The sequence below is a fragment of the Plecotus auritus genome (genome assembly GCF_963455305.1).
Source record: "Plecotus auritus genome assembly, chromosome: 2".
NCBI classification, from domain to species: Eukaryota; Metazoa; Chordata; class Mammalia; order Chiroptera; family Vespertilionidae; genus Plecotus; species Plecotus auritus.
In genome coordinates this window covers 74,735,542-74,747,346 of record NC_137771.1, presented here as the reverse complement: position 1 = coordinate 74,747,346, position 11,805 = coordinate 74,735,542, and the positions used below count along the sequence as shown (strand labels likewise).

At 52.6% G+C, this 11,805-nt stretch overlaps 1 protein-coding gene across 1 annotated transcript; it reads left to right on the top strand.

The window, feature by feature from the left end:
• Nucleotides 1-2,848: 2,848 nt before the first annotated feature.
• Nucleotides 2,849-6,322, top strand: LOC308241114 (palmitoyltransferase ZDHHC11-like; the record flags this gene model as incomplete). The annotated part of the gene is made up of 3 exons (XM_080654653.1): nucleotides 2,849-2,869; nucleotides 4,608-4,819; nucleotides 6,217-6,322. 3 exons carry the CDS (start codon nucleotides 2,849-2,851, stop codon nucleotides 6,320-6,322), a joined length of 339 nt encoding a protein of 112 aa, XP_080510779.1.
• Between the last annotated feature and the right edge of the window lie 5,483 nt (nucleotides 6,323-11,805).

The window sequence follows — 11,805 nt, the reverse complement described above, 5'->3', positions numbered from 1 at the left end:
CAGCACTAGGGCCTGACCAGTTTGGCTGCATGGCGGTGGTGGGAAGTGTGCTTCATGAGAGAGAATGAGCCTGCTCTGGCCATTGTCTTCTTTGTTGCTCTCCCAGTCCTGGGGTCCTCACCAGCGCACCTCCCCTTTAGAAGTATAGAGCCGTGGTCGGCAAACTGCGGCTCGCGAGCCACATGCGGCTCTTTGGCCCCTTGAGTGTGGCTCTTCCACAAAATACCATGGCCTGGGCGAGTCTATTTTTAAAAAGTGGCATTAGAAAGAAGTTTAAGTTTAAAAAATTTGGCTCTCAAAAGAAATTTCAACTAATTGTACTGTTGATATTTGGCTCTGTTGACTAATGAGTTTGCCGACCACTGGTAGAGAAATAGGTCTGTGCCATTGGCAGATGGGACAGCACTCTTGTTTCATTTCTCTACATGTGGAGCAGGTGGGGTAGAACTGAATCTAAAGTAGGAAGTGGTATTTCCCACAAGGTTTGGCCCCAAGCAGATGGACATCAGAAGTTGGATGGATGGGTGGTTGGGTGGATGGGAGGCTGATTACCCGTGGAGTTACTCCCTCGGGTGGGGCGAGGGGCTATTCCAAGACTTGGCACTTTGTCCACACAGGGCGGCTGTGGGAGCATTCAAGGGGAGACCACTTTAATTGTGCTCATTTATATCCATAAAAAAATAACACAAAAAGTCAGGTATTTGGTCCCAGGATTTTTTAACTGATCTGATCTCCCAAGAGATAAGAATTTGAATTAAATACACATTTTCCCTTTTGCACATATGCTGGAGGCTAAAGCAAACAGCAGTTAAGAAACATTGGAAGGGTTCTATCTGGTTTGGCTCAGTGGATAGAGCATCAGACTGTGGGCTGAAGGGTCCCAGGTTCGATTCCCAGTCAGGGCACATGCCTGGGTTATGGGCGATCCCCAATAGGGATCATTTTCTGGGGTATGCAGGAAGCAGCCAATCAGTGATTCTCTCTCATCATTGATGTTTCTATCTCTCTCTCCCTCTCCCTTCCTCTCTGAAATCAATAAAAATATATATTTTTTTTAAAAAAAGAAACATTGGAAGGCCAATGGACTTAGATATTCAGCAGGGCTGAATCCCGCTCTGATTGCAATGGCTCGAGATTTCCCAACCTCATAATTTTTACATTGTTTACCAAACTTTATCTTTGATCTGCCTGTATGCATTGCTAAAGGAAAAATGTGTATTCAAGTAAATAAAAAGTGGACCAGGCCAGAACTCAGGGTGCCTCTACAAGAAAGAGGTTTCCACCTGGCCCCCCAATGCCTGCCAAATTTTTATTTCTTGTATAGCATTTTCATTTGTGTATCAGCCCCTCCTTCAGATCCTGAACCTAGCTGTGCAGGTCGCAGCACACATATTTCAAACTGGATGAAAATTACACTTGGCTTTTATTAATGGAGACTAGAGGCCTGGTGCATGAAATTCGTGCACTGGGGGGAGGTGTCCCTCAGCCCAGCCTGCACCCTCTCCAATCTGGGAACTGTTGGGGGATGTCCGACTGCCAGTTTAGGACAGATCCCACAGAGATCAGGCTTAAACTGGCAGTCGGACATCCCTCTCATAATCCTAGACTGCTGGCTCCCAACCGCTCGCCTGCCTACCTGCCTGATTGCCCCTAACTGCTTCTGCCTGCCAGCCTGATCACCCCCTAACCACTCCCCTCCCAGCCTGATCAACGCCTAACTGCTTCCCTGCCGGCCTGGTCACCCCCAACTGCCCTCCCTGGCTGGCCTGGTCACCTCCAACTGCCCTCCCCTGCAGGCCTGGTCCCCCCCAACTGCCCTCCCTCCCCTGCAGGCCCAGTATCCCCCAACTGCCCTCCCCTGCAGCCTGGTCACCCCCAACTGCCCTCTCCTGCAGGCCCAGGCCCAGTCACCCCTAACTGCCCTCCCCTGCAGGCCCAGTTGCCCCCAACTGCCCGCCCCTGCCATCCTGGTCCCCCCCAACTGCCCTCCCCTGCTGCCCTGTTTGCCTCTAACTGCCCTCCCCTGCTGGCATGATAGACCACAACTGCCCTCCTCTACCGAACATCTTGTGGTGGCCATCTTGTGACCACATGGGGACGGCCATCTTGTGTGAGGATGTAATGGTCAATTTGCATATTACCTCTTTATTATATAGGATGAGAGCAGGCCCTGCTGAGAGAGAATCAGTGATATGAGGGTGTGCAGCACCATAGGGTGGGGAATGGCAATCTATATACCCTTTATACCTACAGAATCCATTTACGTCCCATAGAGCTGTGCAGAGCTGTGGAAGCCCAGCGAAGCACCTGGGAGAGCTCCATGCAGCCTGTGAGTGAACCACATAGTTCCCAGGAGAGCCCAACCCAACAGGCTGGGAAGCCAGGCACGGCACCTGGAAGAGTCCTACACAGCACCTGTAAGAACACCCAGTTGTGCCTGCAGAAGCCCCAGACAGTACCCTCAGGAGCTCAGAGCAGCACCTGCCAGAGCCTCACTCAACACCATGGGGAGTCTGGTGGCGCACTTGAGACAGCCCCAAGCATTGCCTGGAAGACCCCCAAGCAGAGCCTGCAGGGGTCCCACACCACATCGTGGGAAGCCACCATCAGTAGCAGCCAGAGATCCACCCAATATTTTCGAGAGCTTGGTAGAGGGACTGAGAGAGCCCCAAGCATTGCCTGGGACATCTCCAAGCAGAGCCTTCAGGGATCCTCCACTACATCGTGGGAAGCCACCACCAGTGCCAGCCAGAGCTCCACCCAACACCTTGGAGAGCCTGGTAGAGGGACTGAGAGATCCCCACGCAACACTTCGGAGCACTCTGGGCTTCAGTCACTGCTTGCATCTATGTCTCCTAAGAAGCTGGGGGTAAGTGTTTGCCTGGCGCACATAGTTTTGGCAGATGCCATCTTGCTCTCGTCTGCCTTCTGACCAAAGGTGCCTGTGACAGTTGCAAAGACTGATAGCTCTGCCATCAGGCTTTGTTCTAACTTGATTTCCTTGTAGGTTTGATTCAGACGTAATTGCAGATTCATTTGCTCACCACTGTGGGTAATTTTCCTATTTCATGGTGAAAACCTTTTCCGTGTACTTTCACTCTCACGCATTTTAGGAGCTTCCAGTTTGCTCTCACACTTTTGTGATACTTTGGCTGAATATATTTTAAGTTCCAGAGATTCTCAGAACTTGTAGACTTGTTCTGTATTATATTGTACAAAATCTGCATCCAGTTACAACTTAGAGGTATCCATCTGTTATAGATAATCTTTCTTTCTTTCTTTCTTTCTTTCTTTCTTTCTTTCTTTCTTTCTTTCTTTTTTAATATTCCTCTCTGGACTTAGATTGTTAGCTATGCTTTTTTTCTGTTAGTTATTTCTTATATCAGCATGATAGTTTTATTTTCAAATCTTGTTTTCATACTGATATTACCTTCTGTGTTTTGCCCAAGCGCCATCCCCAGGTGCCTTGCCCTGTTTACATAAGTGATATCCTCTCATGTGTCCCTGAGATTGTTATGAAACCCAAGAAAGCTCGGGGCAACTATGGCCCCGTGTCCACCTGCTGTCACACCAGAGAACCACAGTGGATGACCAAAAGCAGTGGACAGCAGCCAAAATGTGCTCTGGGGGAAAGTCCCAAGGGAATTCCCAACTAATAAGAGGAGGCTGAGAATATTTCTTAATATCAACTATATTTTCTATATGCTTTATTCTGACGGGTCAATGAAGTTCTATGCATGAGGCATAATGTGGCAGAGTTTTCTGAAAGTCCACTGTAGCAGCTGTGAAATACCACTCACCTCCACCCCACATCTCAAATGCTCCTCGGTCCCTCTGACTCCCAGTCCTTTCCTTTCCCAGAGCTCCTGCCCACCTGACTGGGCAGAAGGGGCCCGAGTTCCCTCCCATCCTCTCTACCTGGGCGATACTGGATGCCCAGAGGTCAGAGGCCTTCCCTGTCCCTGCACAAGAAATAACACAGAACTCTCTGCAAAACTGGTGTCTGGTTCTGTTTTAGAGGGGAACTTACAGGAAGAATTCTGAGGGAGGATTTCTGTAGACTAAAGGATCACCTCATCACACCAGCAGTTGTATTTCCCTGCATTACCTCATTGCCCCCGGGGAGAAGGGCCTGGTGTTGACCCGGGTTTTCATCTCACACTGATGGGTCTCCTGATGAGTCTATGCACGTTTATGAACAAGACCCGGACTTGTTTATAAAGCCCCTCCTATATGATGGCCTGGGCCATGCTCCATCTGCATCACTGTAGGCTGTTCCCTGGCCACGAGGGCCTGGCAGGGCCCACACCTGGGTGCTGGTGGGTGGGTGCCCCTTCATTTCCTGAGCCCTGTGGGCCACATTCCCTCTAAGAGCTGTTTGCCACAGCTGTGTCGTGGCTGCCTAGATGGCTCCAAAGGAGTGCCTTGGATTCCCCTGTCCAGGGTCCTCTGCCTGCTCCAGCCCAGCTCCAGCCCTGCCACCTCTGCTACCACCAGTGGTCCCAGGAGAGGCAGGATGGGGGTTCCCACCCCTCGGGTGGCCCTGGCCACACCTGACTGTGGGAAGGAGGCCCATGGCCTGCCAGACTCCCCTTTTCCTCTTGCAGATGGACCGCTGTGGCAGGAGCCAGAGAAGGGTCCTCCCTGAACCCGCAAACAGGGCACAGCAGACATTGCCGCCTCGCCTATCCAGAGTGAACGGCTGGTCGAAGCCCCTCCACCGATACCAGGCAGTATCCTGGGCCATGTTTGTGACCTTGGCCTTAGCCACGTTTGGCATTTTTATTCCCATGCTGCCTGGCGTGTGGAAGAACATTGTGTACGGAGTATCCTTTTACTGGCATTACCTGCCTGTTGTCTAGAGTGGGGAGGGGTTACAAATCAAAGTCCCTTTCCCCTGGAGGACTCACCTCTTTGTTCCCAAGGGACAGGTTCCAGGAGGCTGCCTGTCCATAGCAGTTTGAGAAAGGCTTGGGAAGTTGGCCGCTGGCAGCTCTGCAGAGCTGACTGGGCAGGCCCAGGACCGGTGCCCCTGGAACCTCCACTTTCAGGCTGAGGGTCCGAGTGGGGGGAATGCTGCCCTAACACTCCCTGGCAGTGGTCTGGTGTGTGAGCAGAACATAGTCATAGGAGCAAAGGCCTTGAGCCACACAGCTCAGTCCCAGCCTCTTCTGCTCCCGGAGATGATGCCACGCAGCCACCTGGTCAACCTCCTGTCCATTCCCCAATAAGGCTGGCTGCCCCTTCCCCCACGGCCTTCAGAGCGCAGCTTGGTGCCCACCTGGGCACACAGGCCTTTCCCTTGGTGAAGCCCATGGGACCCACACCGTTAGAAATGCAACTGTTAGCCCCTTGCGGGACCGTGGCCCAATCTGAAAGCCTCCTTCCAGCAGGTCTGCTTTGTCCTTCCTGGAAGGAGAAATGAGGGGCAAGACAGGCTGTCCTCGGTCCCTGCCACCTGGACATCTTGTGCTGTTCTGTGCAGGGCCAGGGCTGAGTTATTCCTTGACATACTTCCCACAGGTGAGCGGCGGACTATTATTGTTCCATGTTATAGTGTACCTAGTGTGTGTCTCCATCGACCCGGGAGAGGATAGCGTGAGGACGAAGATTTACGGTGAACCACTGCCCACGTTCGACAGATCCAAACAACACCATGTTATAGAAGATCTGTATTGCTGCCTATGTGGGGTCACCGTGTGAGTGCTGGGGCACAATGCCAGGCGGCACCATGGCCCTGCACCCACTGGGTGGACTGCCAAGTTTAACGCTATAGCCCCTCATAGAAGCAGGGGCTGTTTACATGCAGCAGCTGGTGCTGTGACCTCAGACACACACCGCCTCCCTGGCCCCTTGCTGATCTAGGAGCCAGAGAGCACTGTCTTTATTAGGGTTTCTCAGATGAGCCCACCGCCCCTGCCCAGTGGTTCACAGGGCTGATCAGGTACCTGGGTCTCCCGTGACCCTGAGATCTTAAGTGGCCAGCCTGGTAGTGGGGCCCAGGGCACAGGGCAGATCCTAGCCCAGGCCCCAGGCCTCAAACCCTGGCACCATGTGGCAGGCATGGCTGAGGGGAGCCGCCCCACCACTTGGACACAGTTGGCTCTGACTGGGCTGCTCTGCCTGTTTCCCCCCTGTTGGCTGAGGGGCCTCTGACCCCTTTCTTCACCTGCACAGGGTGCTGACAAGTTGCTTCTCCCAAACGTTTCCTTTCAGGAGCGAGAAAGCCAAACATTGCCGGGCCTGCAACAAATGCATCGCTGGCTTTGACCATCACTGCAAATGGCTCAACAACTGTATTGGGAGCAGGAATTACTGGTGAGGGAGCTGAGAGGTAGGGGAGGGTAAAGGAGGCTCTGAAGTAGGGTTTGCGGGCTGGGGGCCTGGTGGTTAGAGTGGGGGGTCATGGGCAGAGGGGGCTGTGTGCCATTATTCAGTACAATGGAACTCAGGGTCCCTCCTGTCTCCCTGTCTGGTTCTGAAACGTGTTTGCATGGAGCCAACCCTGGACATGCCATGTGAAGTCTGTCCTCAGAACGTATATTGCTGGAGACCCTTATAGGGTTGGAGAGGAGCAGCCCCTTCCTCAGGACTCGGACTAGGCTGGAGAGTTTTTGACCTGCTGATCTGGGTCCCTTTGCTTATTGTCCATTGAGCTGTCAGGCCCCAAGCACAGAGGATGTATGCAAGGGGTCCTGGCTGGGAGGGAGCCCTGGCCTGAATAAGGGGGAGCAGGGAAAAGCTGGCTGGCCCATGGCTGGAGGATGGGAACACCATGGAAACTTGCACCGAAGTTCTAGGTGGGCCAGGCAGCTGGGCAGGTAGCACCCCATCTCTGTAAGTCAGTTTACCTTTGTAAGCTGACGGTGGTCCCCTTTTTGCAACCTCTGGTGGAGATTAAATGAGATCACCATCTGTATGTTGTGAGGCAACATAAAACTGTAGGTGTGGTCAGTGGTAGTGAATCAGTGATATCACCGAGAACGCTAGAGAAATGCTCAAAGGACAAAGAGCTGGAGAAAAGAGGGCTGAGCTCTACCAGGCAATCAGAGCAGCATTCAAGGTCAGGGTTGCTCGTGCCAAGGTCAGGCACGTGTCCTATGCTGCCTGGGCACCTGAGCCCCCCATATGTGGGGATGGGCTGGTGCTGGTCACTGGGATTCAGGGCAGCTGACCCAGCTCTGAGCCATGTCTGCTTTTCCCACAGGTGGTTCTTCAGCTCCTTAGCATCCGCATCGGCCTGGCTGCTGTGTGTTGTTTCCGTCTTGTTATATATTGTTATCCAGCATCAGGTCGACCCACTTGTGCTCCGCACGGATCCCCAGTACAAAAGTGCGTGCTGCTGCTTTCTGGTAGCTCCCCCTCAGGTTTCTCCTCTGTCTTAGCCCACCCTCCAGTCTGGAATGAGTCCCATCTTCGCTACTCCGCCCACACTAGCCTTCAAGACTTTTCTCGCACTTCGTGTTTGGAAGCAGGGTGGCTGTGAGAATCGCTGGGGACTATGCCGTAGAAATGCCCCACCTCATGGTGGCTGCAGCCTTCCAGGGCTGTGTGAGAATGGCTGGTGCAGAATGGCCAGGGACTAGCCAGGCTGTAGGCCTGCAGGACAGGGCGGGTGTGGGGGTCAGGCAAGGGGTTACATTCTGTGACCTAGACATAGTTACCCTCCCTCAGCCTCACCTTCTAGATCTATAAGGAGGAATCATAACAGCCACTGCAGACAGCGGGGGCTACAAGGGCACTTAGGTAAAGGCAGGACACACACCTGAGTAAGGAGCAAGGGCTCACCTGGGTAGGCAGGTGCTCACTTGGTTGAGGAGAAGAGTTCTCCTGGGCTGGGAGATACTCACCTGGACAGGAAGGTGGTCACCTGCTTTACGCTGGTATTCCCTCCCCCTGCCAAGCTCTGTCCATGGTGCTCACCTGAGGAGAGGTGCTGCCATGTCAGTGGACGCTGAATGCCTGTGTCTTCTCTCCACAGACATCAACAGTCAGAACACATGGCTTCTGTTCCTGCCATATTTCCACCTAACGGCAAAGACCCAAGTGGTTGTGATAATAGTACTGGTGGTGCTGGTGTTGGACCTCATCAGCCTCCTGATGATTGGGCAACTGTTCATCTTCCATCTTTACCTAAGTACGTGCCCCCCGAGCCCCGGTCCAGGTTGGCCAGTCTTTTCTCCTCATGTTCACATGTGACCTGGATAGAAACAAGCTCCGTGCCCAAAGGGCAAACCTTCACTCAGAGAGACAGTAGGGCAATCCTGTTCCAAGAACTGCAGAAAACACAAAAGATTAAAAAGTAGTAGATTAACATGTTCAGAGAGATACATAGGGTCTAAGTCAGGACCAGGACTTAGAACCATGGAAATAGAACAGGGGGACTGAGAAAAGCTCTCATCAAAATCCTAACAAGGAAAACATTCCACTCAGTTGACAGAGTGTCCACTAGCCAGACAAGCTGCAGGACTGGTGGTTTCCTCCTGTCCACAAGGTGGCAGCACAGGGCACCTGGCAGCTGCATCAATGTCCTTGAATAGGGGAGGGCGGGGCTTCCCCTGCCCTGTGAAGCCTTTCTTGGGAAGTCAGGATGGTTCCTCCCTGTAACTACTGAGAGAAGCTGGCCTAGTGTGGGGATAGGCCCAGCTGAGCCACGGAAGTGCATAGGATCTGTGCCCAAAGCCCTGGCCGGCCCAGGCTGTTCCCAAAGCTTCTGGTGGGGGGCGATGGAGCAGTGGGTGATGGGGTCAGGGACACATTGGGGAAAGAGCACCTCTCCAGCAGGGTGCACAGTAGCATGGAGGCTGCCAGCTGGACAGGCAAGCCAGGCTGGGAGCCAGGAAGACATTCAGGACATGCATGATGCGTTTACAGGCACAAGATGGGAGGACTAGAGAACTCCAAATCCACAGGGCATAATGACTAAGTGGAGATTTGAGGACTGGGACCTACAGGTTTCTAACTCAGGCAACTGGGGTGGGGCGGGGGGCGGGGAAGACAGACAGGAAGAAACCCCTGAGAGGGGAGAAGCATAGTGAGTTCAGGATTGAATATGTCTACTTTGGGGCATTTGGATACCAAAGAGTAAATTTCCAGGTAAAGTTGGGATATTCCTTATAGGAAAATTAGCCTAAAATGCAGCACTTAAAAGCACATGTGAAGTACCTCACAGTGCGTGTGGGTCAGGACTCCAGCACAGCTCAGCTGGTCCTCTGGCCCGGGGTCTTTCGTGAGGCTTCAGTCAAGGTCCTGGCTGGGCCTGTGGTCTCATCTCACCGGGGAGGCCCACTCCCGGCTCATCACCAGGCTGTTGGAGGGTCAGTCCTCAGGAGTCTTGGGCAGGTGGCCCCTTCACTTCTTTGTCACATGCATCTTCCAACATTACACAGCAAATCATAACTCGGCTGCTGAGCAAATGAGAGGACGAGAGGGGGCAGCAAGGCAGAAGCCAGCCTCTCTAACCCAGGCGTGGAGGTGGTCCCATAGCCTTTTCTGCAAGTCACTAGAGGCACTCCGCACTCAGAGGTGGAGTCCACAAGGCACCAACACGCTGCAGGGGGCACTGCAGGAGGCCACATGGGAAGCCGCTCGCAGCTGGACGCTGCCATTTGAAGCTTGGGACGGGGCATCCTGATGAGTCCTCAGAACGTGAGTGGGAGAGACACTGTGAGGGTGAGATCTGCTGGGAAGACGCAGGACGTGGAGAGTGCCCACTGCAGACGGAGAAGAAAACCCACAGTCATGGGACAGGGAACAGAGAGCATCCTGGGTGAAATTAAGGAGGAGCAGGATTCTAGAAATTGCCCCGAGCCGATGTTGGAGGGAAAACTGGTGGACGTCCTTTTAAAGCATGTACTTCGCACTCAGGCCTCAAAGTTCCTCGCCTTGAGGTTTAAAGGTCTGTGCTGTGCCTCCCCTACTTTATCGTTATGTCAGAGTTCAATGTGTTAAGTAAAATGTACTCAGAATAAGTGTGAGCTCTGGGAGACACAGAGGACATGTGCACAAGCTGATTTTGATGGTATTTGTGCAAACCCACTAGAACAGTGGTCGGCAAACTGCGGCTCATGAGCCACATGTAGCTCGCAAGCCGCGGTTTGCCGCTCTGTTGACTAATGAGATTGCCGACCACTGCCTTAGGGAAAAACACTTAAAAAACATTTTAATAATGTACTAATGTCTTTAACCAGAAGTCAAAACTTGCACACTCATTAGTCAACAGAGCGGCAAACCGTGGCTTGCGAGCCGCAGTTTGCCGACCACTGCACTAGAATATACCCAAGTGCAAGTTTATATCCTCCAGCTGTTTCCCAGGTTGGGCGGGAAGGTGGAAGAATGCAGGAGGAGCCAGGTGGAGTGAATCAGGACAGATAAGTCAGGTCCAAACACAACAAGAGCAACAGCACTTGTCGAGACTGCTCAGGCCAGGGCTTGAGGCTCTGCTCCATGGAGCTCCCCAAGGGGGCCTGCTCCTGTCACATGCTGGAGCCAGTGTCTCGGCTTAATTACTAGTGCGCTGGGCAGGCACTACTCATAGGTCCATATTTACACTATGGGCTGTGAGGCAGGCAGGGCAGCCTCTCCAGGGACCAGGGGTGGGGGACAGAGGCTCAGGAGAGTGTGAGGACCTGCTGGCTGCTGCCCCAAGGCCAGGTGGTCTGTGCAGTAGCCGTCTGTCCAGCAACTCCCCAGCAAACTGGATGAGGACCTGACGCCCCAGGGTGCAGCTCAGCGGAGCTGGGTAGGTGCCTACAGTGGTTGATGGTTCCTAACTGACCTTTTCCTCTTTTCTCCTTTCTAGTGTCAAGTGGGATGAGCACTTACAACTATTGGAATCGAAGCCACAGACATAGCTCAGGTGCCTCATCAAGAAACAAAATTCCGTCTTTTCGTATACAAATATGGCCAGAGGTATGGATGTGCCCTTGTTTCATCATTCCTGTTTATTCAGGGCTGGGATGAGGCCCCAGGTCACCTTGTGGCTAGCACCACTTAGTCACAGTTCTTTGCTTCTGTGTGGGCATGGTTCTATGTGTGTGTAAGAGTGTGTTATATGTGTGTGAGTGTGTGGTATGTCTGTGCCGAGGTGCATGTGAGTGTTAGTGTGTGTGGTATGTGTATGATGAGGTGCATGTGAGTGTGTGTGTGGTATGTTTGTGCTGAGGTGCATGTGAGTGTGAGTGTGTGTGGTCTGTGTGTGCTGAGGTGCATGTGAGTGTGAGTGTGTGTGTGGTCTGTGTGTGCTGAGGTGCATGTGAGTGTGAGTGTGTGTGTGGTATGTGTGTGCTGAGGTGCATGTGAGTGTGAGTGTGTGTGGTGTGCATGTTTGTGTTTCATCATTTCTATACTCACTCTGCTTGGGCTTGTGCCAGCAGGGCTGACTCTGGTAGGTCCATGTCTTGAGCTGCTGCTCATCGTGCACTAAAACACTTTATCTCAAAAGTCACCATTCAGAAAGTGACAATAGCAGCAACAGGTACAAATAAAATACTTACAAATCATATACTTGTATCCAGAACACATAAGAAACTTTCAAAACTCAATGATGAGAATAATGACCAAGTTTTTAAATGGGCAAAACAACTGTTTACCAAGGTGGACATGTATGAAGTTGCCCGACCTTGCCCTGCCGGTTGATTGGAGCATCAGCCCGTGCATGAAAAGGTTGTGGGTTTCATCTCCAGTTGGGCATGTAAGGGAGGTAACGGATCAATTTTTCTCACATTTCTCTCTCTCTCTCTCTCTCTCTCTCTCTCTCTCTCTCTCTCTCTCTCTCTCCCTCCCTCCCTCCCTCTCTCTCTCTCT